At 28.0% G+C, this 26,175-nt stretch overlaps 1 protein-coding gene across 26 annotated transcripts in view; it reads right to left on the bottom strand.

The window, feature by feature from the left end:
* The window catches only part of LOC123269376 (MAP7 domain-containing protein 2-like), a 121,061-nt gene that overhangs the window by 32,287 nt on the left and 62,599 nt on the right, over positions 1 to 26,175 (bottom strand). For 16 of the 26 annotated variants that reach the window (XM_044735049.1, XM_044735052.1, XM_044735054.1 and 13 more), the window contains one exon: positions 3,562 to 3,630. In XM_044735049.1, coding sequence (XP_044590984.1) covers positions 3,562 to 3,630 — 69 coding nt within the window. Of the gene's footprint in view, positions 1 to 3,561; positions 3,631 to 19,857; positions 20,109 to 21,961; positions 22,840 to 24,923; positions 25,110 to 26,175 lie in introns of those variants that run through there. The other 10 variants (XM_044735030.1, XM_044735036.1, XM_044735048.1 and 7 more) reach the window with 2 other exon arrangements.

Raw genomic sequence — 26,175 nt, 5'->3', positions numbered from 1 at the left:
CACAGTACTTTTAAATATAATTAAGATTGTTTGTGAGAAAATTGCTCTTTGGTGTTACTTTTATTCTTTACCCCAATTGGAAAGTTATCTGAAGGGCGTAATGTTGTTGGTATAAATATTCGCTCAAAAGAATTTTAACGAAGTAATTTAAATACAAAATCTTTTTATGTACACGTACCAGGTTAAGAAGACGAGAAAACAAAGTAAATTTACATTGGATAAGCCGGGTATAAATTTGCTTTTGACAGAGTTTCTAAATTTTACATCAAGAAACAAATAAATAAAATAAATAGGATGTTACAACTGAAGGGTTTAGCGTTGTTTTATTTTATTTTTTTGGACTACCACTATACTATTACTGGTGGTGCTACTAAAGAAGAACAGAGATCAGATACTGACCCAAGAAATATATCGTGAAGTACGTAGGCGTTTATCGTATTTTATCGAATGTCTATCGCTGAACACTTTAAATCGTGGAGTATTGCATCTGGCGAGCAGAAACCACATCTTTGATTTTTTTGTTATTTTTATTTGTCTCTATCTTTTGTTACAGATAGGATTGGGTGTACTTTTCTATACCCTTGAGATCTACTGGCAGTAACGTTAAAATCGATAGGAACTATTTGTCTCTTCGTAAAATCCTCAGAGATTCACTATTATATATTTTTTATAAAATAAGATTCTTCAAGATAAAAATAAATATTTACATTTTTATCAATTGTCACCGAAGAAATTTTTTTTTTACTTTTCTTACAATATCATTCTATTATTCTGAATTTTTATTTTCTATTTTTATTGCGACAATTTGCAGAAATGAAAAATCTAAAGGGATTTCAAACCTCTGCTAACATTAAGAAGCTCAATAATTTTTTTTGTATGAATCATTATCTATATTTCTGAGAGAATAAGAAGAATTTTGTGTCCCGGATAGTCATATGATAAAATTGGGTTTTTTTAAAAACGTCAATAATTAATAAATGACCTTGTATCTTGTGAACTATTGACATTTTAAAAGATATAAGCTCATCCCGATGTTACACTCATCGAGACCTTTCATTTGAGTACCCACATCAATTTTTCATAAATTTATATATATTATATATATGTATATATGAAAAATATATCAAAATGCATGTGGGTACTCAAATGAAAGCTCTTAAAGAGTGTAACATCGGGATGAGCTTATATCTTTAAAAATGTCAATAATTAAGAAATGACCTTGTATTTTGTGAACTATTGACATTTTTAAAGATATTAGCTCACCCCGATGTTACACTTATCAAGACCTTTCATTTGAGTACCCACATCAATTTTTCATATATTTATATATATTATATATATATATATGTATATATGAAAATATATAAAAATGCATGTGGGTACTCAAATGAAAGCTCTTGATGAGTGTAACAACGGGATGAGTTTATATCTTTGAAAATATCAATAATTAAGAACTGTCATTGCTATCTTGTCCACTAATGCCATTTTTAAAGATATAAGCTCACCTCGACATTACACTCATCGGGACCTTTCATTTGAGTACCCACATCAATTTTTCATATTTTTATATATATTATATATATGTATATATGAAAAATATATCAAGATGCATGTGGGTACTCAAATGAAAGCTCTTGATGAGTGTAACATCGGGATAAGCTTATATCTTTAAAAACGTCAATAATTAAGAAATGACCTTGTATCTTGTGAACTATTGACATTTTTAAAGATATAAGCTCACCCTGACATTACATTCATCGAGACCATTTCTTTGAATACCCACATCAATTTATCATATATTTTATATATTTATATATATATTATATATATTTATATATGAAAAATATATAAAAAATTCATGTGGGTACTCAAATGAAAGCTCTTGATGAGTCTAACATCGGAATGAGCTTATATCTTTAAAAACGTCAATAGTTAAAAAAGTACAGTGCAATTTAACAAAATTCATTATTTAATAAAGCAAAATTTTCTTTATTTATAGTTCACAAGTCACAGTAGTTACATAGCCACATTTATGAAAATAATAATAAATTAATAAGTTTGAACTAAAAATATAATAGTTAATTTTATTGATAATAAATTATAAGAATTGTATTATTAAAACAAAAAAATTCTGAATAAATTTATTGAATTTACTTCGTCCAAAAAAATAAAAAAAGATTGTAATTTAATGATGCGTTAAGAGAAAGTTTTGGCAGAGTAATTAAATATTTGTCTGGAAATAAAATATGGGAATAGTTTGATACATTTTTACATGACATATATATCACGGTGAATGTATGTATTATGTTTATGTGTTATGTACAAAGTAGTATAGAGTACAAGCAACAATAAAAGAGAAAATAAAAGACATATGTACGTTGAAACAGATAAAAGAGATTGTGAACACAGGGGTAAGGACACGATACGACCAAACTTTTATTTGTTTGATCTCGTGAAAATACTGTGGATTAATGTTTGAAACCTTTTAATGTGGGATGTGGATTTCAATCGTCCAATTGCCGGACTAAGACAAGACTTTTGTCCTCTAGGGCTAAAACTATCTTAACCTTTTATGTGTATAAAGTTCGACTGAAAATTACTGTCGGAAGTTAACAACTAAAGAGTAAGTAGTAAGAAGCGAGCTTAATAAAAAAAAAAGTTTATACAAAATATAAAAAGAAATAAAATAAACTGGGAAACTCTTAAGAACGTAATCATTTTTTGAAGTTATCTGGTAAAGTTTATAAAAGTTAATTACGATACATCCCAACGAATTATCTTTGAGTTTTTATAATTAAACTTTGTAACAAGATTATGATACGATAATTTAATTTTTTCTAATGAAATCTTGGATTTAAAAGATTGGATTTGAGGCTTTCATGTATCAAAAGCTTTTTCTGAAATAGAATACACCGTAAAATGTAGCACGTACGATTCAAATGGTTTCGCGGCGTCAATAGCAACAACGGCTGCTCTAAACAACAAAAAAGTGCTCGAGTAAAGTGAACCCGGTATTATTTTAGCTGAGAAAAATACTGAGCGATCTAAACAGTGATTTTACTCACGTAGAATTTTTTTTATTTTTGCACTTCTTAACTTGGAAATCATTTAATTGAATGGCGAGCTTTTACTTGTGAATTATTTTTTAAATTACAGTCGCTTTAATTTTTAGTTGAAACAAAAGACTTTGTTGCATTGAAAACAATTTATGGTAATACAAAAAAAAATAAATAAAAAATTATGTGATAATTTGATAATTACATTCGGTATAAAAATAAAAATAAAGTTCAAATGAGAATTATTTGATTTTCTCTAATATAACGACGTTGGCCTGATTTTGAGTTTGAATTAATTAAAAAATGATGCGGTATACTTTCAAACATCAACGGAGATAACACTAAAGTAAAGGAAACGAGTAACGAATGTTCATATATTATTTTTAAGGATTTAGATCCAGCCGTAACACTTTAATTTCCGGAATTAAATATCAAGCAAACAAGCTCGCTGGAACCTTGCTGTTTTTGTAAATAAATTTTTAATTTCACTCGGTAATTTACTCACCTTTCGTGAGAGAGTGGCGATGGTGTGCAGAACTGGACCTTTGGTTTGATTCCTCAGGAGCGGCTCCGGCTGGAAAAAAATACAAATAAATTTTATATTTATTTTAGAACTGATGGATTGAAATAAAATTAACTTTAATCAAATGAATTATTTTGAAGAGTTTAATTGTCTTCAATCAAGCAAAATTTACTAAAATCAAGTAAGGTAAAAGCCCCAATATATGATCATGTACCAGTATATAATCACTCCATGTATTTGTATATCTATATTCACAAATATAGGTATACAAATACATGGAGTGATCATAATACTGGTACATGATCATATATTGGGGCTTTTACCTTAAGGTTTATTAGTTTAAAATTTTTTTTTTACTCAAATTGATGGAGCTCTATACGGAGAAAAAATTTCTTTTAAAACAAATTAGCAATGTTGTAATTTATTATTATTAAGAGAATGAGCAAAATTTTGTGGCTAGTGTATTTATATGATAAGATGGGTTTTTATGGTTTATATCATTCTCATCAATAACAAATTTATGATCATAAGTATTTAAACTGCATTCGAAAATTCTCTCAACATAGATAATTCAGAAATGACCTTGTATCCCGTGAACTATTGACATTTTTAAAGATATATGCTCATCCCGATATTACACTTATCAAGACCTTTCATTTAATTACCCACATCAATTTTTCATATATTTACATATATTATCTATATAAATATATGAAAAATATATCAAAAATGCATGTGGGTACTCAAATAGAAGCTCTTGATGAGTGTAACATCGGGATGAGCTTATATCTTAAAAAATGTCAATAATTAAGAAATTACAGTGCAATTTAACAAAAGTCATTATTTAATAAAGCCAAATTTTATTTATTTATAGTTCACAAGTCACGGCAGTCACATACTGACTGCAAGGTTGCTAGTTAAAAATTAATTTATAAAACATTAAAATTTTTCTTACAGTAACTTTCTTGTTGAAAAAAAATTTTTCATTTATTTTTAAATAAATTTTTTCTTTCAGTGTAAAAAATATTTTTTTTTTTTTTTTTTTTTAATCAAATTGCAGCTGAACAGAAGTAGTTAAAATTGGTATTTTTTGATAAAATTAAAACTTTTTTTGCTAACGAGACATCGTTATCGCGAGAACGCGAGTGATATAAAGGGAGGTATGGATCGTGGTGATGAACAAGGATATTGTAATACGAAACAAGCGATAAAGCTGAAAGTGTCGGCTGGACAATTGCCCGTAACCTCCTATTGAATGTGTGGTATATGTACATGCACTGGTTCTATTGCCGATGATGCGAATGGGAGGACGGTAATGGATCAATATATCGAGGCTACACCACCCAGCATTGATCGGTGAATCTCGAGACGCTGGATACCCGATGGTGGATGATGATGCGAACTGGAGCTAAATGGCCCATAATATCTTTAACACAATCGTGATCACGTCGACACGCGATCGAGAACATCATTTGGTACATGACGTTTATCGCGATCTGGCACATGACATTCTCCTTATTTAAAATGCTGGCTATGGAATTTTTTCCTCAAATTATGTAATAATAATTCTTGGAGAAAAAGGACGATAGGCTTGCAGTTATTTTGGAATTATTATCAATACATTAAATGGTAATTTATTATCAAGTAACAAGCACATTGATAAATGTTTATGTGTTTTTAAATAGAGCAGCTGAATATATCTCTAAATCGAGGAAGAATATTTGACCCGAATCGACAGCGATAATTATTTAATTAAATCATTGATGTGAACTGGAAATTTACCTCCAATATAATAAATTTCCCCAAATAAATTGGCCCTTTTATTTTTTTATTTATTTAAAAAATTATTTTAAATGAAATAATCGATAACCAATGAAAATTTTTATCAAAACAGAGATTTGATTGATGGTTAATTGATAATTTATAAAATTAAATAATAACTAATTTAAAATAATTAATTCGTTTTATAAAGTTATTCAAAAAATTTTAACAGGTGATGAAATTGAAAAAAAAAAAAAAAATAAAAAAAAAGATCCTTTGAATGATAAATTAAAATAAAATCAATTGACAGGAATATAAGTTAAAATAGTAATTAATCTATATTATTAAGAGAATAAGAAAAATTTTGTGTCTAGGATAGTCATTTGATAAAATCGGTTTTTTTAATGAAATTTAGTGTCATTGCAAAGATCTTGATTTGAATTAGTGCCTTTTCAAGGTTTCATATCATTCTCACTGATAGTCAATTTATGAAGGTAAGTATTTAGGCTGCATTCGAAAATGCTCTATCTCTAGATGAATAATTAAGAAAAGACCTTGTATTTTGTGAACTATTGAAATTTTCAAAGATATAAGCTCATCCTGATGTTACACTCATCGAGATCTTTCATTTGACTACCCACATCAATTTTTCATATATTTATATATATTATATATATGTATGTATGAAAAATATATCAAAATACATGTGGGTACTCTAATGAAAGCTCTTGATGAGTGTAACGTCAGGATGAGCTTATACCTTAAAAAACGTCAATAGTTAAGAAAGTACAGTGCAATTTAATAAATATCTTGTGAAATGTTGACATTTTTTTAAATATAAGCTCACCTTGATATTACACTCATTGAGACCTTTCATTTGAGTATCCACATCAATTTTTCATATATATAATATATTTATATATGTATTATATATATGTATATATGAAAAATATATGAAAATGCATGTGGGTACTCAAATGAAAGCTCTTGATGAGTGTAACATCGGAATGAGCTTATATCTTAAAAAACTTCAATATTTAAGAAAGTACAGTGGAATTTAACAAAATTCATTACTCAATAGAGCAAAATTTGAATTTTTAATAGTTCACAAATCACGGCAGTAACATAGTGACTGCAAGGTTGCTAGTTTATATTAATACAGTTAAAATTAAATTCATCTCATTTTTTGTAAACTTAATTTATAAAAAAAATCTTGATTTTAGTTGAGGCTGATGATCGGAGTTTTAAAATACTGCTAATAATTAAAAAAGTTTTTGTTCGATAAATCTTGATCGTGATTGATTTTTCAAATTAATAAAGTTTGATTAAAATAAAATATCAATCAAACTTGAAATTAAACCCATAAAAGTCTGAATGAGCTACTCAAAATTTCCGTGAATAAATGTCAAACAAAGATTAAAAATCCATCGAGCCGAAGTTTTGCTCGGTATCGTGAGTCGGCGCTATTTATTCCATGTACATGTGAAAGACCCCAGCCCGAGCATATGTAAGTCTCAATATTAAGAGGGTGGAAATAAAAAACGAATGCTAGTTCTGGATCTCGGAAAAAAGAAATAAGAAATAAGAAAGAGGGTAGGTTTGAGCTTGAGACATCTAGACATGTTCGGTTTATCGAGAGAGTATTCGCATGCTTGCATTTAATCTAGCAACCTGGTACATCTGTATATATGTATACATCTGTCTATATATAGTAGATGTATAGTAGATAGGCAAGTAAGAGAGTGCTGCAGAGGAGTTGGAGCGAGTAAGGATGAGAAGATTGTGCATGCATATCCATACAGGTGCCTTGGAGGGTAAGTAATTTCACAGAACCAAGTTAGCACGATATATACCTATACCTATACCTCCACATATATGTATATTATATTGTGGAAGATATTAGTTATACTGAGATGAAGCGACCAAATTAAGTCACGATTATTAATGTCGCTTTTACGCTGTTATGAATATATTTTATACTTTTAAGCCCTTTGGTAGTAAAAATATTTATTCAAATTAAATTTATGGCTATTTTTTTGTGGAATAAAATTTTTATTGGAGAAGTTTTAAGTTTTTCTTTTGAATTTATTTGAAAATTTTTGTTCAACTGTTTCAAAGTTTCTTTGATGTAATATAAGGGTTGCAGGTTATTTTTATCTTCCGTAAAAAATTTTTCAAGTATTGTCTTATATAACGAATTTTCATAGTTATATATAAGAATAAAAAAATTATTTATTGTAAATTCTATTTTTTCTAGAAATATGTACGTCAAATTTTAAAAAATTGGTTTAATAGTTGAATAAATTAAAAACCAATTACAGATAAGCTCTTTAGAAGAGTAAAAAAATTTATTTTTATTTTAGAACTTAATAGTTTAAAATTAAACTCTCTTGTAAAGAGACAATTTAGCGACTTTGCGCCACCTGTTGAAGATTTTCAATACTATTTCTGGTCAAAAAATTACACATGATTATTTATGATTATTTAAGGCTTCATATGGGCATATTAAGCCAGATATGACTTGATATGGGTTGATATAGCCAATTTTCACATCAAACTATATATTACAATACTAGCTGTTACTCGCCCGCTCCGTTGGGTGCTTTATAGAATTGCATTTTTAGATCTAGACTTGAAATTTAATTAAAGCATTGTTTTGACTCGCATATATTCTCAATTCTATTGAATTGGCATGCACCTTTTATCCATGCAATTATTCTAGCTAATACTCATTGTAACTTTCAATGCGCAATCATTATAAAATTCCCATGTCTTTCTTACAAAAATGAATAATAATTGATATATACGTGACTGAATAAAGTAGTCAGTACTTGTCTCGGATAGCTTAACTGGTAGAGCCCTTGGCGCGTAACCGAGAGATCTGGGTTCGACTCCCAGTCTGGGCTGTCTGATTATTTTTTCAATTACGGAAAAATTCCCACTGAGTAGGTCCCCCCTTTCCCCTATCCGTTCTTTCCCAACTCCCTTAAAACATTTGCTTTGATATGGGATTAAAAGTTTCAGTTAAAGAAATTGCAGGTCTTTTCCATAGAATTAAAAAATATATTTTAAACAAATAACAATCGAATAGAATAAGTTTAGTTACAATATTCATTATTTCTTAGTCAAAAAAATATAGCTTCCGGATAAGTAATCACCACCATATCATATACTAAAACCTTCTCCGAATCACGCTGCATCTTATGGAATAAGTATTATTCCGATTGGTTCAATAGTTTTTGCAGTATAACCGGACAAAAAACTGGCTCTCCATTTATTGGTATAGATAAGAAAATTTTTCATGAACTGTTTGAATACTAAAGATTTAATTTAATAATTTTAGTATTTAATAATGTTACTCATGAAAATAACTGTACTAATTGCTTTGCATACATGTATTGAGGTATTTACCGACAATTAAGAGTGTAATTTATGAAAATAGAAAACAATTTCCGCTTTTAATTTATCAAAACTCGAACAATCGTTATAACTTTATGATCACATCGATTAACGCACTAAAACAAATTGAAAATCCATTTGTTTACACTGAACATCCGTATAATCGTATTATCGCGTGCAAACTATGGTCCTACGTCTACACAAGGGGCAGTGCCAGTGTATTTACCGAGCAATTTCCCGTACGTGACGAATTCTCGCGACGAATTTGGCCACCAATCGTTGAAACACAAGTTAGAGAGAAAAGAACAGAAGAACTAATGTAGAACATAAAATAAAAAAGAAGACGTCGTCCTTCTTGAATAAATTTCCAGTAATATAAAAAGTACAGTATCGCAGTGGAAAATCTAAAGCTCCGATTTAAAACAATTGTTAATCTCATCTGAGTTTAACGACGCGTAATAACAGTGAAAAAGTAAAATAAACATCAACTTTATGGCTTCGCTTAACTTTGTATGTCGCGTCTGCATATTCTTCTTGTCGATATAAAATGAGTGTCAGGTTAAAACAAAAGGAGAACTTTGATTTTTTATTTAATTTGATACTTTTATTTAGTTTGAGCTGTTATCCGTCATCTTAAATTCCACAAGTTCTTTCCATTCGTGGAAAACAAAGTTTCTGAGTAATTACACAACTTCTCTGTTTTTTTCTATTCTTTGGTTGTTTCTGCTAAATAAAAAGAACTATGTAGCTTATACATCCCAATATATAGCGCAAGCACCAGCATATTGTATTTAATATATAATATATAATATATTATTGCAAGCAAACGTCTCTACTAGCAGAAATAAAATAATGAAACGGTCTTAAGGATAATGAGACGTAAGCGTGTAGCACGATAAAGCTGTTTTCTGCCCGCCTCCCACTATTATTATTAAAAGGTCGAGAAAGAAGTTTTTTCTTTTTTTTTTAATAATGATAATAATAATAATAATACATTTTTCGTCATCGTTATGATCCCTGGCACTTGGTTTTTTAAACATCGTTAATTACTCAGGAACTCCAGTTCAGGGTGGAAACTCTTTTTATTCTTTAGACTGACGGACAAAAGTGTTTTTACTAAAATGTCAAGTTTTTTAATATTTTTCATCTACTTAATTCTTTCAAAGACTTTTTTCATTCATTGTATACTCTGGATTTTTATATACTTTAAGTTTTCATTGTTTTTTATTTAACAATAAGTCTTTTGTTGAAAATCAAAATGTCACTTTTAATGATAAGTTTTTGATTGGATTTTTTATTTTTGAAATTTTTTAATATTTCGAAAATATATTAAAAATATTTTTTCTATAAGTCAACATTTATTTTTGAAATTTTTTTCATGAAAATAACTTTTTAAAGATTGAAAAAAAAATGATTAAATTTATTAATAATAATAATAATATTACTTCACAAAATTTTAAAGAAATTATTTAGTTACATAGTGTCTGCAAGATTGCTAGTAACAATAATTATTATTATTAAATTAAAAAAAAATCTTTTACATTTACGGAACTGGCAATCGTCCAATCGAATATTTTTTTTAATTTAAATAAATGGATTTTGAATTTTCATTTGACATATTTCCAATTATTTTGATCAATCTCTTGGATAAACATTAAAAAAAAGCTTTTATTTATTTTTCAATATTCATTTTTCAAACATCCATCATTCGTATTTTAAATTCGAATAAATATTAAAATAATAAATATGATATTTTATTTTCAATATGATAAGATGTGTTAGAAATATCTCAAGTTTGTAAATTTGACTTAGCCTAGACTCAACTCGTAAGGCATCTCTAACATATATCAAAGTTTATAATACATAACGTTGCCAAAACAGGAATAGTTAACGTCAAAGTTGATCTCGTCTGGTATCTAACATACCCTCGGTTAAACCTCACGAACTCCTTCGCACGGAAGGGGAATTAATTAATGTCCAAACAAGTATTACCATTAATTATCCATTCAAATTTGTTGAATACTCAATTTAGTGTAAATTAAACTTTATGTCTAGTTTGATCATTATGACATTATTCCGAGATCTATACAAGGATCTAGATAAGAATTTCAAGCTATTTTGGTTTTGTAATGGTCATTAATTAATATACACTAGCAACCTTGCAGTCACTATGTGACTGCTTGACTTGTGAACTATAAATAAATAAAATTTTGCTTTACTAAATAATGAATTTTCTTAAATTGCATTGTACTTTCTTAACTATTGACGTTTTTGAAGATATAAGCTCATCCCGATGTTGCACTCATCAAGAGCTTTCATTTGAGTACCCACATGCATTTTTGATATATTTTTCATATATACATATATATAATATATATAAATATATAAAAAAATCATGTGGGTACTTAAATGAAAGGTCTTGATGAGTGTAACATCGGGATGAGCTTAAATCTTTAAAAATGTCAATAGTTCACAAGATAAAAGTCATTTCTTAACTATTGACATTTTTAAAGATATAAACTCATATCAATGTTACACCCATCAAGAGCTTTCATTTGAGTACCCACATGCATTTTGATATATTTTTCATATATATATATTTATATAATATATATAAATTTATGAAAAATTGATATGGGTACTTAAATGAAAGGTCTTGATGAGTGTAACATCGGGATGAGCTTAAATCTTTAAAAATGTCAATAGTTCACAAGATAAAAGTCATTTCTTAACTATTGACATTTTTAAAGATATAAACTCATCCCAATGTTACACTCATCAAGAGCTTTCATTTGAGTACCCATATGCATTTTTGATATATTTTTCATATATACATATATATAATATATATAAATATATGAAAAATTGATGTGGGTACTCAAATGAAAGGTCTTGATGAGTGTAACATCGGGATGAGCTTATATCTTTAAAAATGTCAATAGTTCACAAGATACAAGATAATTTCTTAATTATGTATCTAGAGATAGAGCATTTTCGAATGCAGCTTAAATACTTATCATTATAAATTGACTATTGGTGAGAATGATATGAAATCTTGAAAAGGGACAACTCCAGCTTAAGAATTTTCTAACGATATCAAATTTAACCATAAAAACCCATTTTATCATATAAATACACTGGCCACAAAATTTTGCTTATTCTCTTAATAATATAGATAATTGTTATTATTATTATAAGTATCCTTTGAAAATTAAGAGAGGTTAAAGGGCTGTAACATTCAGCGAGTTGTATCGGAGGATAAAACAAAGCTTTGAAGTGGACATTGAGGAAAAGCTGGTACACCAACAGATTACAGTCTAGTTTTAATTGGAGAGAGACAAGCAATGAAATTCTATTGCGTCATAACTCATGCGAGGCCACAAATTCACTAGAGGTATCCTGGAATTCAGGATCCCAAGGGTGGGTTCTGGGGTACATGGCACACAAAACCGATATACCCAACTATACAACAGTACAACTATTCACTTGAACACTAAATCCCACCGACTCGTGATAGAGCATTCACAGTCTGGTAGCTACCTCATCATTTTTTATCTAATTAATCATGTAATTTCATAATCCATCTTGTTCCCTTTTCATGACACTCTTTACTCTCTAATTTAGTATTTAATATTTAATATTGAATATCTGTATGATTAGTCTGCTGCAGGCATTAATTTTTTACACTCGCTATTGTGTCAAATAAAACTTTTTTAATAAAACCAAATATCGAGGAAATGTTACTGTACTATGAAACTTTTCATTCCGAATCTAGTTAGAAATTTTTTTAACGCCGTGAATTCTCAATTAATTAAAGAGAGAAATTCAAACAAGCTATAATTATAATTTTAATTACAATTGTAAAATAAATGAATGCGTAAGCATTATTCAAAATAAAATATCACAAGTATTAGTACGAGCACCTGGAAAAGTCTAACAAGAGAAATAGAAAATGCGAGGAATGAAACAGATCCAACTGAAGCAGTTGAATGTTAATGTAAATTGATTACGCAATCGCGTTATATGATAATCCTTAAGCGCTTTCACGTTCACCTTCTACGCTCAGGAATGTTTGCTACTTATCAACAAGACTGATGGAATTACACTTAGTAGTTTGTTATTATCCGTTGCCGATAAAAACTCCATCTCACTGAATTTATATCGGTTTTACTTCAAATTTTTGAGTTAATATTTACGTAACAATCGATAAAAATCTATTCATCGTGCTATTCAATTTAATAAAAAAATCGGAGGGTTGCTAAAATTTATTAGCATTGTGTAACTAAATTTTTTTTTTTTCATAGATTTTATGATCTAAATAAAAGTTATGAATATTTTTAAAGCTTTGTTTGCAGAAAAAACGTTTTTAACTTTGGTAAATTTAAAGCACTATTATTTTTCCTCTAAAAAGCATTGTAGAGGTTTTAAAAACTTTTTTTATGATTTTTAGGGCTTGTTCAATTGAATCAAACGATCTTGATAGACATTTTCAGTGAATAGTTGAAAAAATAGACTACAGAGTGATTCAAACACAAAAGAAATTTTTTTTTGATTGAATTTTTATTCAGGATAACATCTTTATATATTAAATGTTATTTTTCATTCATTTTTAAATATTTTTCAACAATAAATATTTTTGTACAGAAAGAAAAATTTCTTGACTAGAGAACAAAATTCTTGGCTCAAGAAAATTTTCGGGTGCCTGACGGAAGACCGAAGTAGTGTTGGCCGAAGTTAAATTTTTTCTTGAAATTCTATTCTTGGTGGAAGTTATTTTTTCTTAATTCAAATTATCATAAATACTTGATACAATAAATTTTTATATTTGATCAAGATTTTTAGATACTTTAGGGAAGCAGCGCCACCTACTTCAGCTGAGAAAAAAATTTTCTCACCTTGAGAAAATTTTTCTCTTGAATATTTGATACCCATTTTATATTATTTTAGCGTGTAATTATACATATCGAATGAAAAAAAAATGATTCAATATTATTTGATCTTCCCATTTGACACGTTAATCAATAAAAAATATTAATGAAAATTGACTTCTATCTTTATATTTAATTTTTTGGAGCAAGAGAGAAATTTTCTCAAGACAAGAAAATTTACTTCTATCAAGAACTAAATTTTTTGGAGCGAGAGGCTGAATTTTCTTAAAATAACAAGATTTTCTTGAGTTAAATAAATTTTCTTGGATCAAGATACGTATTTCTTAAAGCAAGAGAATTAATTTTGTTGGAACAAGTGAAATTTCTTGTATCAAAAAAAATTTTTTTTTTCGCTCAAGAAAATAATTAGGACGAAAAATATTTTCTTGACTCAAGTGAACCATTTTTTCTGTGTAAAAATTCATAAAAAAATTTTTTTTTTTTAAATGAAAAAGTGGATAAAATCAATGGAAAAAATTATTAACTTTCGTTGGTATTAGTACTATCATTAATTAGAACTTTCGGTTCTTTCTAAAGATAAATGTTTTTAGAAACGATTAAAAGCATTAAAGCAGAATGAAATAACTAGAACAATAGTCTGAAACTTATTGTCTCTTTTCCATTGTTAAAGACTTAATCTCTATAAATCCGATAAGCTTGATCCGACTCTGAGTTAACGATCTGAATTATCAAAACGTTTGCATGCATATTCTTTAACACTTTTGTGTATTGTAGTCATGTACAAAGATGAAAATAAAGTAAAAAATGATTTTTTTTTTAAATAGAATAACTGAAAAATAAAGATAAAAATACAAAATATCTTCTACAATCCGGAATCTAATAGTTACCGGAGGGTTATTCTGTTTTGTAATATAATCGATTCAAAATGTTCGTGAGAAAACAGCACAGCACTGGAAAAATTCATTCACCACAATGCGAGACAAACTTGCTTCAGGCAACAAAGACTTTCAAAGATCACTTCAGAAATAATAAATGTTAACAATAACAATAGGAAAAACATTACTAGAGTCTATAACTCTAAAGTTTAGAGTGCAAAAAAATTTTTATTTGCTGCTGAAAACTTTTTTTAATTCGATCAAATTTATAAATTTTTATTTCTAAAGATAATTATTTTTTTTTTAGGCTAAATTTCAAGTTGCAATTGATTTATTCTCAAGCCGATTGAATGCACTTGAGCACAAGCTTTTCTGCTTCACCAGCGGAAAGTCCGATTGACATTTACAGTGAAATGAAGAAGACTTTTCAGAGATTTTTTCGTCCTTTTTGTTTTTAGATCCGTACTCTATTTTCATTTTGCATTTGAATAATGCCATTCTACTGAATTAAATAAAAGCTTTATACAATCCTCCGGTACTTTTGAAAATATTGAAATTTCCGCGTTTAAAATAGTTGTGATTTTTAAATGTTTTACATATGAAGCAACTATTATTATTACAATTCAAACATCGTTAGTTTATTCAAAATTCAGCTAAAACTTTTAATTAATTCAAGTTGTAAAAATGACGGCTGGCCAAAATAAAAAATTAAATTTCCCTCTTTTTTATTGAAAAAAATGGTAATTATTTACAAGTGGGGTTCATTATTTTAATTTTCATTTTTTTGAACGAAATTTTTATTTGAAAATTTTGATGTCTTTTTTTTTTAAATACATAAAAAAATGAGCAATTTTAAAAAAAAAAGTTGATTACCACAACTTTAACAAATTAAAAAAAAAATTTATAAATTTTTTAGAAAATTTTGATATTTAACCCAGGACAAGCACATTGGATAAATAGTACCCACCCCAAAATTTTATTTCGTTATAATTCTTTGTGTATATTTAAACTTCGATAGTATTTTTATCTATTTTAATTTGCACTAATTAATTTAATATTATATCTATTCTATAGAGAATTTTTTGAGCTTTGATTTAAAAAAAAAAAATCTCTATCTTTATTAGGGATGAAGATATTTGAAAATGAAATATGTTGGGTACTTTTCACCCTCAATGCCTTAAGAAGTATACGGCTTAGATGTGTGCTTATCAGGGGTTAACTTTTTTTTTTTTTTATGTACTTTTTAAAGAAAAAAAAAAAACAAATCAAAAACATAAAAAAAAAATAAAATATAAATTTTATCCAAAAACATGAGCCAAAATTTTTTCCAACTTTTGAAGGCAAAAAAGCTATCGAAATCTTTATTTTGTTCTTTCACGATATTTTTTATTATAAATGCACATAAAAAATGTTAATTTTTCACCTAGACATGGCCAAAAATAGAGAATACCCTACTTGTAAATAATTACCAAAAAAATTTCGCTAAAAATTGTTTTTTCAAATAAAATATCATTTTCTCTAAATTGTCAATAAAAATGAAAATACCCTTCATCAAAAGCAGAATAAAAATAAATTTTTATTTAATATAAAAACTAGAAACGTTGATTGAGGATATATTTCTATCAAAAGAATTTCATGAAAGAAAAAAGTATATTGTATATAATACATAATATTGAGTATAAGAAATAAAAACAAGTAAAGAGGAAGAGGATTTCTCTTAGAGCCTCTATAAGTCAGAAGAGCAAATTAGATTTGCTTTCGCTTCTATACCATCACCTAGGTTTTGTGTCTCTGCTTAACCCCTCAGTGCTTGGCAGATATCCTCTCTGTGAACTCTACAGATAATAGTAATAGTGTATGCAATATAATAGTAAATGTTCCCTCATATTTGCCAACCACTCTCTTGCTCTTCGCAACCCTTTTGCTGAGTATATAGTACATAACCCTAGCGCGTACTTGATGAAACCTCTGCCTAACTCTATTGGTGCTCGAGTGCACCCTTCTGTCGTGCATTCGACTCAGGTTCAGGTCGAACTAGATATTGTGTAACACAACTAGCGGCACTATCAGTTGGTGTAAATCTAAAAAGCACCAAATAAAGAGTTAATTACCAATTTAACTGGGCTCGCTTTACTCATTTCCAATTAATTTTCTCGAAAGTTTGTTAGGTCTAATGCAGTTTGCTAATGACAGGGTAACTTTTTATCAACTCTACCTATCAACTACTTTAATGGACTTTGAAGAGAAAATATTTCCTAAGAGTGTCCTTCTATTTGCTTCTCACTTCACTCTCTATGTCTGGGCTTGTTCTGTTCTAACTGATGGGTCTTGTCGTCGGTTCTTGTGACAATGCCAGTTTCTAGCTTAGACACCTGGAATTTAATCACTGACAACTTCAATCCCTTTTTAAATTACTTGAGGACTCTGGAGTCCTTTTTAAACTTTTTCATATTTTCTCAAGGGATATTAATATTCTTTTGCATTAAAATGATAAATTGCTGTCTTAACTATTTATTTTTTTATCGTCAGCAATATTTTATGAAAAAATGTGTATGAAATTTTACGCAATTATACGCATTTCATAAAAATTGTAAAAATTGACAGATTGGCATTTTTTTTTAATTATTAAATTTTTGATTGAAAAATTGAAAAATTAATGCATCACCTTCAAATTATAAATCAAAAGTAAAAATTCCAAATTCCAAAATATTTATGAAATTTAATTCTTTTAAATTCAAACCAATTTTTATCCCTAATTTTTCAAAAAATAGAATATTAATTTTAGAATAAATTTTATTGACTCAAAAAAAATTTTTTCTGGGATAAAGCAAAGTTTTTTTGAACCAAATTAATTTTTTTTGTGAGGGTAGAAGTACCGATTTTGGTAATTTCATTTTTTGCTACTTGATGTTTTAGTTAATTTATAAAAAATTTAACTACTTAAGTAGAATTTTTATACAGAAAAAAAAAATGTTCTTGAATCAAGTATATAATTTTGAAGAACTTAATATTTGATTTGAGTAAAAAAATTCTTGATTTAAGAAAATTTTTCTTGATTTAAGGAAATTTTATTTAATTCAAGAATTTTTCGTCTTGATTCAAGACAATTATCCTCTTCAATATTATATTCTTAGTTCAAGAATTTTTCTCTTGAATCGTTAATTTTTTTTTCAGTATAGAATTTATGAATCAGTAAATTTATACGAATTGAATTAATAAAATCTTGCGCTTATTGACACTTGCAATTTTATTTTAATTAAAAAAAAAAAAAAAAAAAAAAACTAATTAACTCTAATAAATTAATAATATAATTTTTTGATCATAAATTTTAAGAAAATTGGTTTTTTGAGAAGATTTAATTTTTTTAATTAGAATAAAATTGCAAGTGTCAAACAACTAGGCCAGTGTCAATAACTGGGTCTTTTACCTTACAATAATTTGAAAATAAAGTGACCAAAAAAGGTACACTGGCCACAAACGGTACTTCTACTCTATAATTACCAAATTTTAAAAAAATTTTGTAAAATTTATTGCATTGTAAAATAGTTACAATTAATAGAGATCACAATTACTTATTTCGAACTTGAAGCAACAAACTTATGTGAATTTAATAGAAACATTAGAATTGCTAAAACTCAATAAATTTGTTTTGACCTAAATTTACTTAAGTTTAGTGAACCAGGAAATTTCCGAATATTAAAGCTAAAGCTAGAAATCAGATGACATTTCAAACTTTTTATAAAACAAAAAAACAAACTCGAAACATTGAATTTCAAAATAACGATGTAAAACTCAGCTTATTCGTGAGCTTTGACATTTAAAACATTTTATTAAAGGCAATATGAAGCTTGAAGGTATTTTAAAAGTTTAAATTTTCTTGGTTAATTCTAAAGTTATTATAATAATAATAATAATCCAAGTCTAGTACAAGTTCATTAAGTTGTAATTGCAATCTAAGCCCTGTAAGTTCACGGTGAGCGAATAGATTAATAATATTTCGAGTCGAAACTTCAAACATAACTATCAAGAAAATCTTATTACATTTAAGATTATATCTTTCTTAGAAATAGCACCAATTTCATCACATAAATAATAAAAATATGGCGTCTGGATTTTCTCTTCTGTCTTTTCTCAACCTCAACCCCAATACCAAGTGAAGGTTTCTTTAAAAATAACGAATAAAGATATTATTTAAATAACTGTGGTTTTCATTCAGCGAGAATTAATTAAGAAAAGTGTTTTACCAAAGCTCGGATATTAAATGGATTATCGACTTGATTAAAATTTTAAATTAACCTGCAAACAATAGCGAACTTTTATTCAAACAGAAAAAGCTTGGACTTAACTCCCTAGATTTACATAAAATTACTTTATTTTAATTTTAATTTTCATAAAACATAACAAGGAGTAAGAGATTAAAAATCGGGTGCGGTTTTGGCAAAGGTATGAACAAGTCATAAAGTCATAGAGCACTTGGGAGCCTCTGTTACACTTGTGAAGGAATTAAGCGTCAGCAATTTGTGGTGTAGAACACCAACCTTTGGCTCAATTTCTCATGTCCTTCACAAGCGTCTAGATTAATTACGAACATCTATAAGCACATCTTACATCTTTACAAAAATATGAAAAATTCTTGAATTTATTTTTATAAAAATAAAAATTCTCTTTCTTAAAATGAAGTTTTATTAAATTAAGGCAAGAAATTTTTTTCAAAAAAAATAACAACGGGTCTAAAATTTCTGGTTCGAAAAAACTTTTCTTTTCACGAAAAATGTCTTTTCAAATCTTTCAATAGTTGTTATTTATTACACATAAAAAAATATGTATTTGTACTTTCTGCCTTGAGATTTACAGAATTTATTGTCGCTGACTGAAAACATTCAGAGAAGCAGACATATTATTTTTATTGGAAGGAAAACGATCGGATCGACGCCTCCGAGTCTTTTATAAGTTATTTCAAGTGATCGAAAAAAAGTAGGTTAGTAAATTCTATAGTCTGCCTATTATTTTTTATCTCTTTATTTTTTCAACTGTCCTACATATCCTACGTCGTACTTACTTATGTCGTTATTGAATAAAAGGTTTATATTTTATGGAAAATGGAAAAAACGATTCTATTCGCGGAGACAACTTTTAGGTTTTTTATGATTCTATTCACGGAGACAACTTAGATTTTTTATCAGAATTGATTTTCTATTCATTTTTCCGACTGATTAATGAAATTTAAGTATTTTTTACCATCATCCATTAAAAAAAATGCATTCATAAATTCCAATACAAGTACAATTTAATTTTTAATAATTCGAGCAAGTGGAAAAAATAAATCAACTACTCGTTTTTTATAAAAATTTTACCTTCATCTCCCGAGGTCGAGGAGTCATCTTGATCGGTCGAAGACCCTGAGGAGTCCCTACGGTACCTGCCGTACTCTCGACGGTACTCATAGTTAATGTTTTGATTTTGGCAATAATACATTTGGTCTCTGTCTCTGTCTCTGTCACAAGACACGGATCTCCACTCGCGGATATCGTCCGGATACGAGTAGTACCTGCGGCGATCGCGTCGCGATTTTCTGCTGAAATCCGTGGGCATCGTAGCTCGCTTTCTATTTAATAATTTCAATTTAAATTTCGATAAATTTGTCTTTAGGGGCCATTCATTAGTTATTTAAGGACAATTTCGGTGACTTTTGACCCTCCTTACCCCTATGTAAGTATACGTTAGATTACTCGAACCCTCCCATCCCTTTCTTACACTGATAAAAAAATTAACTTGATTTAAAAGCCAAAATCTTGAACCAAGAAAATTATTTTGAAGAAAATGACTTTTTTGAGTAAAAAAAGTTTAGATGTTTAGATTTGTATAGATGTTCGTAATAAATTCTAATAAATGAATAGAGAATAAATTCTTGAGTCAAGAAATTATTCTTGATGTAAGTAAATTTTTTTTGTCTCAAGAATTTATTCTTTTGACTCAAGAAAATCATTTTCTTCAAAATGATATTCTTGGTTCAAGATTTTGGCTCTTTAGTCAAGTTAATTTCTTTATCAATTAAGTTCCACTAAAACTTATAATGTAACGTGGATCCATTATTTTTATTCTTTAACTAAAAATATTTTTTATTTTTTAAATAATAAAAATATGATAATACACAGAAAAATATACTATAATTTTATATGTAGAAACAAACATGGATAACAATAAAAACATATGAAATTTTAATAAGTTATTTTTTTTTAAATAAGCAATAAAAATTATTTAAATAAAAATTCGACTGTACACTTTAAAATTAAGAAAACTATTTGGAATCCAAAATGGAATTAGATTTTTAATATTGAATTTTGATTCATGAAATATTATGTAAGAATGAATTTTACCCCCCTCCCCCTCAATACACTGATAAACGTATTTATTTGTATTAAAAAATTTTGGTTAATAGTTAAAAAATCATTTATTAGAGACCTTTTAAATACTAAAAAATATTTGTTACACGGAAAGAACAATAACCAACTGCACATACTCGTATAGTATACTCCGTGATATCTATAGTGAAAAAAAATTTCAGATTATAGTCAATATCCTTCAAAGTATACTAAATTATTTTTGGACTGTATTCAGTGAAGTCTTCGATTTAATCGATTAATTTTTCTGGTTATATCGCGTAAAATTTCACGGGATATAATCTGAAAAATTATTTCGTGTAAATTAAATTATACTCGGTTGAAATTTGGGTTATGCCCACGGTGACTCCGCCAATTTTTTTTCTAGCGCCTGCGCGTAAAGTGCTGTTCATAATTTGTGAGTTATAGTCAATCAGCATATTGGACATTAATTAAAATATAATCAGTGAATTATATGAGTGTGTGACTATTTATATATTTTGATATGTAAAAATATTTTTTTCTTAGCCTAACATTTTTAAGTTCGAAGAGTCTAAGAAAAGAAAAATAAATTTTTTAACCCCAAATTATCGGAAAAATTGTGCTTTAATGCTCCTTAAATGTTTTTAATGTATGTAATAATTATTTAAAACAATATTTGACTAACCTAATATTTAAAATACATAATAGATATGATAATGCTAAGTGCGCAAGCGCTAGAAAAAAAATTGGCGGAGTCACCGTGGGCATAATCCAAATTTCAACCGAATATAATTTAATTTACACGAAATAATTTTTCAGATTATATCCCGTGAAATTTTACGCGATATAACCAGAAAACTTAATCGATTAAATCGAAGACTTCACTGAGTACAGTCCAAAAATAATTTGTGTGCAGTTGGTTATTGTTCTTTCCGTGTAAGGACTAAAAAGAGGTCTCTAATAAATGTTTCGTTAAATATTAACAAATATTTTGAACTATAAACAATCCTTCTATCAGAGTACCCTTAAGTAATTAATGAATGGCCTTTTACCAAAAATTGATAAAAACAAATTTATCGCTAAAATGAAAACCTACTCGATATATTCGTAGCTAGGCCTCTTGTTAGGGACTTCCCGCGCGTCCTTAGCCGCGGATGGCTCGCTTCCTTGGTAAAGATGTTGTCTGCTGACATGTGTGTTGGCTGATGATGGTGTCGATAGAGATGACTCTCCGACTTGGTCGTTGGGAGAGTTGAGGTTGACATTTGCCAATTCAGCGTTGGCAGAAGTTTTTGCTTCTTTAGCTGGTGAGGGCGGCGGTGACGTTGGTGGCGATGAGCTGGGACTTCCTGACCGACCAGAACTGTAGCAGACAGCGGCCTTCCGGAGAGTCTCCCTGCACAGCTCAGAGAACATTCTGTCTCATCCCCCATGGCCCTTCCCAGGACCCTTATGCGTCCACAATTCCCAGTCCAATTCAACAATTCTCAGCTTTGTTTTTTTTTTTATTTTTCTTTTCCACAATTACTGATTATAATTGAACGAAATTCTCCACCCCCGCTGCCTCCGACACATTTTCTGGCTTTTAAAAAAATTTTCCGATGCTCCACTTTGGATTTAATATCAACAACCGTCATCATTTTTATTTTATTAAACACCCTATTTTATAATTTTCTCACTCGACTGCAATGAGATAATTCCGAATTAATTTTACTCGTTCGATTGATTCGCGTCGTAAAAATTGTAAAAACGTGACGGACTGATTTAGATTCAAGTTGATGTAATGTTAATGAAAAGTATTATCACTGAATATTTTTATATTTTTCACTTTGTATTTATGTTAATTATTATTTGCTAAAAGTCAGTCTAGTGTCTATGAAGATTGTTGTGTTTACTATCGACTAATCGAAGCCCACCCGACATTTAGTGAAGGTCATTTTGATGAAACCCTTTGAATTTTGGCCAAGAGCCAAGCTGAGAAAAATATAATGTTATATCTGATTTTTCTGTTGTGTTGGAAGCTTTTTATTTTAAAAATAAGAATTTATTTTCCGGCGACAAATTTTAATATTGTTGATGGGAAGATTAATTGAATTTTTTAGGACAGATTGAGGAAAATTTTTTAGTAAGTGGGGATGTTACGTAGTTTGTTTTGTAACGTAAAATTTTATAATATGGAATTTAAATTTAGGACAAGTTATATAAAAATTTAATTTAAAAAAATTAAATTATATTCACGGGAAAATTTATTCAAATTTTGTGTAAGAAGTAAGAATTAATTTGATTAATTTGTAATACGATTACTCTCTCGTTGAATATAATTGTAAAATAAAGTTACAAGAGAATCTAAAATTAAGTTATTTTTTTTTTGATCCAAGTAATGTATGAGAAATGTATGAGAAGAGGTTAAGAGTTAGTTATAAGTTGAGGATGGGAATAAAGATGTAAATCCTCTACTTTACTCCGGAATAGGTTAATGGATAATTTGATAGATGAAGAGAATGCAGGGGAAAGTAAAATAAAAGAGAAACGATAATAGTTATCATTGATCTGACTTAGCTGAGCTAAATTTGTCTATAAAGTTTGCTTAGTATGGAGTAGCGGATGGTTTGAGTTATTCGATGAATTGATGGTTCAGTTGGATTCAAGTCAAATCTATTTCTCAATACTCTTTTAATTTAATAGTTATTTATTTTTATGCAGAACTATTTCAATGCAGTTTATCGTGTCGTTAAATATAATATTTATAAAAACACGCGAATTGTTCATTTTTATTGTTGTTAGATTTTTTTAATGCCGTAGTGCAGGTTTTATGACAGTCTTCAGAAATGGAATCACGCGAATTGCTAAGGCTGCAAGTATAAGTATATGACGATAAAATAATAATAATAACAATAGTGCATGTGTGTGTGTAAATTGAGATTCGGGAATAAAGGATTAGAAGTTTAGAAAAAAATAAAAGTAGCTTTAGCTTAACTTGTATTAGTGGAGGTCAGATGCTAAACGATAGGTTTTTATGGCACGATGACGATGACGATGAGAATTTAATGACGGTGATCGTTAAGCCGGTAAGGTTTAGTTTTGTTCCCAGGGAACTTGGAAACTTGTAGACGAGGATAGCAAATGGAATTTAGTATGGAATGCCGGTCCTATTGTTCGGATTTTTGTTTCTTAAAAGAATATGCTAGTAAATTATCTAATTGCTAGTGTAAAAAAATCTGGGGATCACTTTTGGATAATTATGGTAATTTTTGTAATATTTGTTTCTCTGCAATTAAGATTCGAGGTAGTTTATGTTTGTTCTATTCTGTCAAGTTTATGTTTATGGTAATTAAATATTTGTAGAGTTAATTGGTTAGTGAGATGCTTGAGAGTAAGAGAAATTGTTTGAGCACTAAATTGACAGACAATTACTTTTAAGCAACTTTAAATTGGATCATCTTTTGGTAAGAAAGTGATAAGTTTGGTTAAATAATAAATAAATTATTATTTATTATTGGTAAAATAATTTTTATTTTGGGTGAAAAAAATTTTTGTTAAAATTTACGAACAATTATTATTTTTTTTAATCACTTAAAAAATTATTTGATATAATTTAATTATTTAATATTGAGAAAAAATAAATACGTGAAAATTTACATTATTTTTTATAAGAATAAAAATAAAATAATAATCCTTGAATTTGGTACAGAAAATTAAAAATTTAAGAAAAAAATTCAAATAAATTTTTTTACTGAAAAATCACTTTAAAAAATAAAAAGTAAAAAATTTATTTTTAGATAAAAATCACTAAAAATAAATCACATATTGAAGAGTTTGTTCATAAAAGTAATGAAAAATGTTGAATGCATTAAAAATATTAAAGGCATATTCAATACAAAGGATTTTATGGTAAGAAAAGCCATTGAAGGAAAATATGTTTGGAAACTGAAGGATTTAGAATTTTCCAGAATATGTAAAAGCGAAAATAAAATAAAAAAGCATGGGATGGAATAAAATAAAAAAAGTTAATCCCAGTGATAAATTATGAAAAAGGTCAAAGGATAACGATCCGTTACCACTTATAAATATTTAAATAAATATTTTCCACCGTACAAGTGACAAAGTTCAAGGGAGCCTCGGACACGAGGATTTTAGGTCCTCGTGGTGTTTAAATGCACGATCTAACCGGGTAGATGTGTTATGTGTGATATATAAACATACGAGTGTAAATGTACACGTATGTGATAAAGATACGTGTCGAGGAGAAAGCCGGTTGGTCTCCGGGCGAGAACTGCTGGAACTGAAAGGGCAAAATCGCGAGAACGTTAAAGAGGACGTGCGCGAATGTCTCGGGAGAGGGATGACTACCAGCAGTGAGAGCATAAACAGGGTGGGAGGACATTCCCACTCTCGGCCAGAGAAACTTTCTCTCTCCCTCGCTCTCACCCCTCGAGTACCTCCTCGTGTATCCAAGATCGACGCACGTACCAGGGGTAGTACGTGATATTCTCAAACCATGGAATTTATCATTTTATTTTAGTTAAAATTTTTTTCTTCCGCCAGATATCTTATAAGTAGGAAAGAAATAAGGGCGCAGGTGATACGTCACAAATTTTTTTTTTCTTAAGGAACAATTTTTTTTTTTTTTTATAGAGCTAAAACCTCCACTGTGATTTTATTTCTATATCTTTCATAATAATTCTCCTCTTATCTCAATCCTTAAATGCCTGAAAAATTATCTGGCTTCAGACATAAATTTTTTATTGAATTAAATATTTTTTTTTAGTGACAAAAAATTTATTCGCTTGCCGCAATTTTACTTTTTAGTAAAAAAATTTTTTATTATACTCGAATAATAATTTCTTATAAAAATGAATATTGAAAATTTTTAAAGTCACTTGATTATTTTTTAGTTTTTTTTGACAAATAAATTTATTCCAAAAAATTATTTTTAAAAAATTGCATTTTTAATTTTTTAAAATTTCTACATGTCAATTTTTTTTTTCATTATTTATTTGTCAAAAAAATTTTTTAAATTATCGAATATTTGCTAAATTAATTTTCATAATTTCTAATTAAAATTCAAAACTTTTTTTTTATGTTAAAATTAATTTAAATAATATTTCTAATTATTATTTCATATAAACTATTACTTAGATAAATAAATTTATATAAATAAAAAATTTTTCACTTCAATATAAAATTTTTTTTTCTTAAATTAAAATTTTTTGAGACTTAAAAAAAATATCTCTTAAAAAAATTTTTTCTAATTTAAATTTAATTTATTTTCTATGTATTATAAAAATAAATGACAGATCAAGGTACGCA

The sequence above is a fragment of the Cotesia glomerata genome, linkage group LG7 (assembly GCF_020080835.1).
Source record: "Cotesia glomerata isolate CgM1 linkage group LG7, MPM_Cglom_v2.3, whole genome shotgun sequence".
In the NCBI taxonomy this organism is placed as follows: domain Eukaryota; kingdom Metazoa; phylum Arthropoda; class Insecta; order Hymenoptera; family Braconidae; genus Cotesia; species Cotesia glomerata.
Note: the sequence above shows the minus strand (reverse complement) of the source record. Positions and strands in the feature narration are given on the sequence as shown.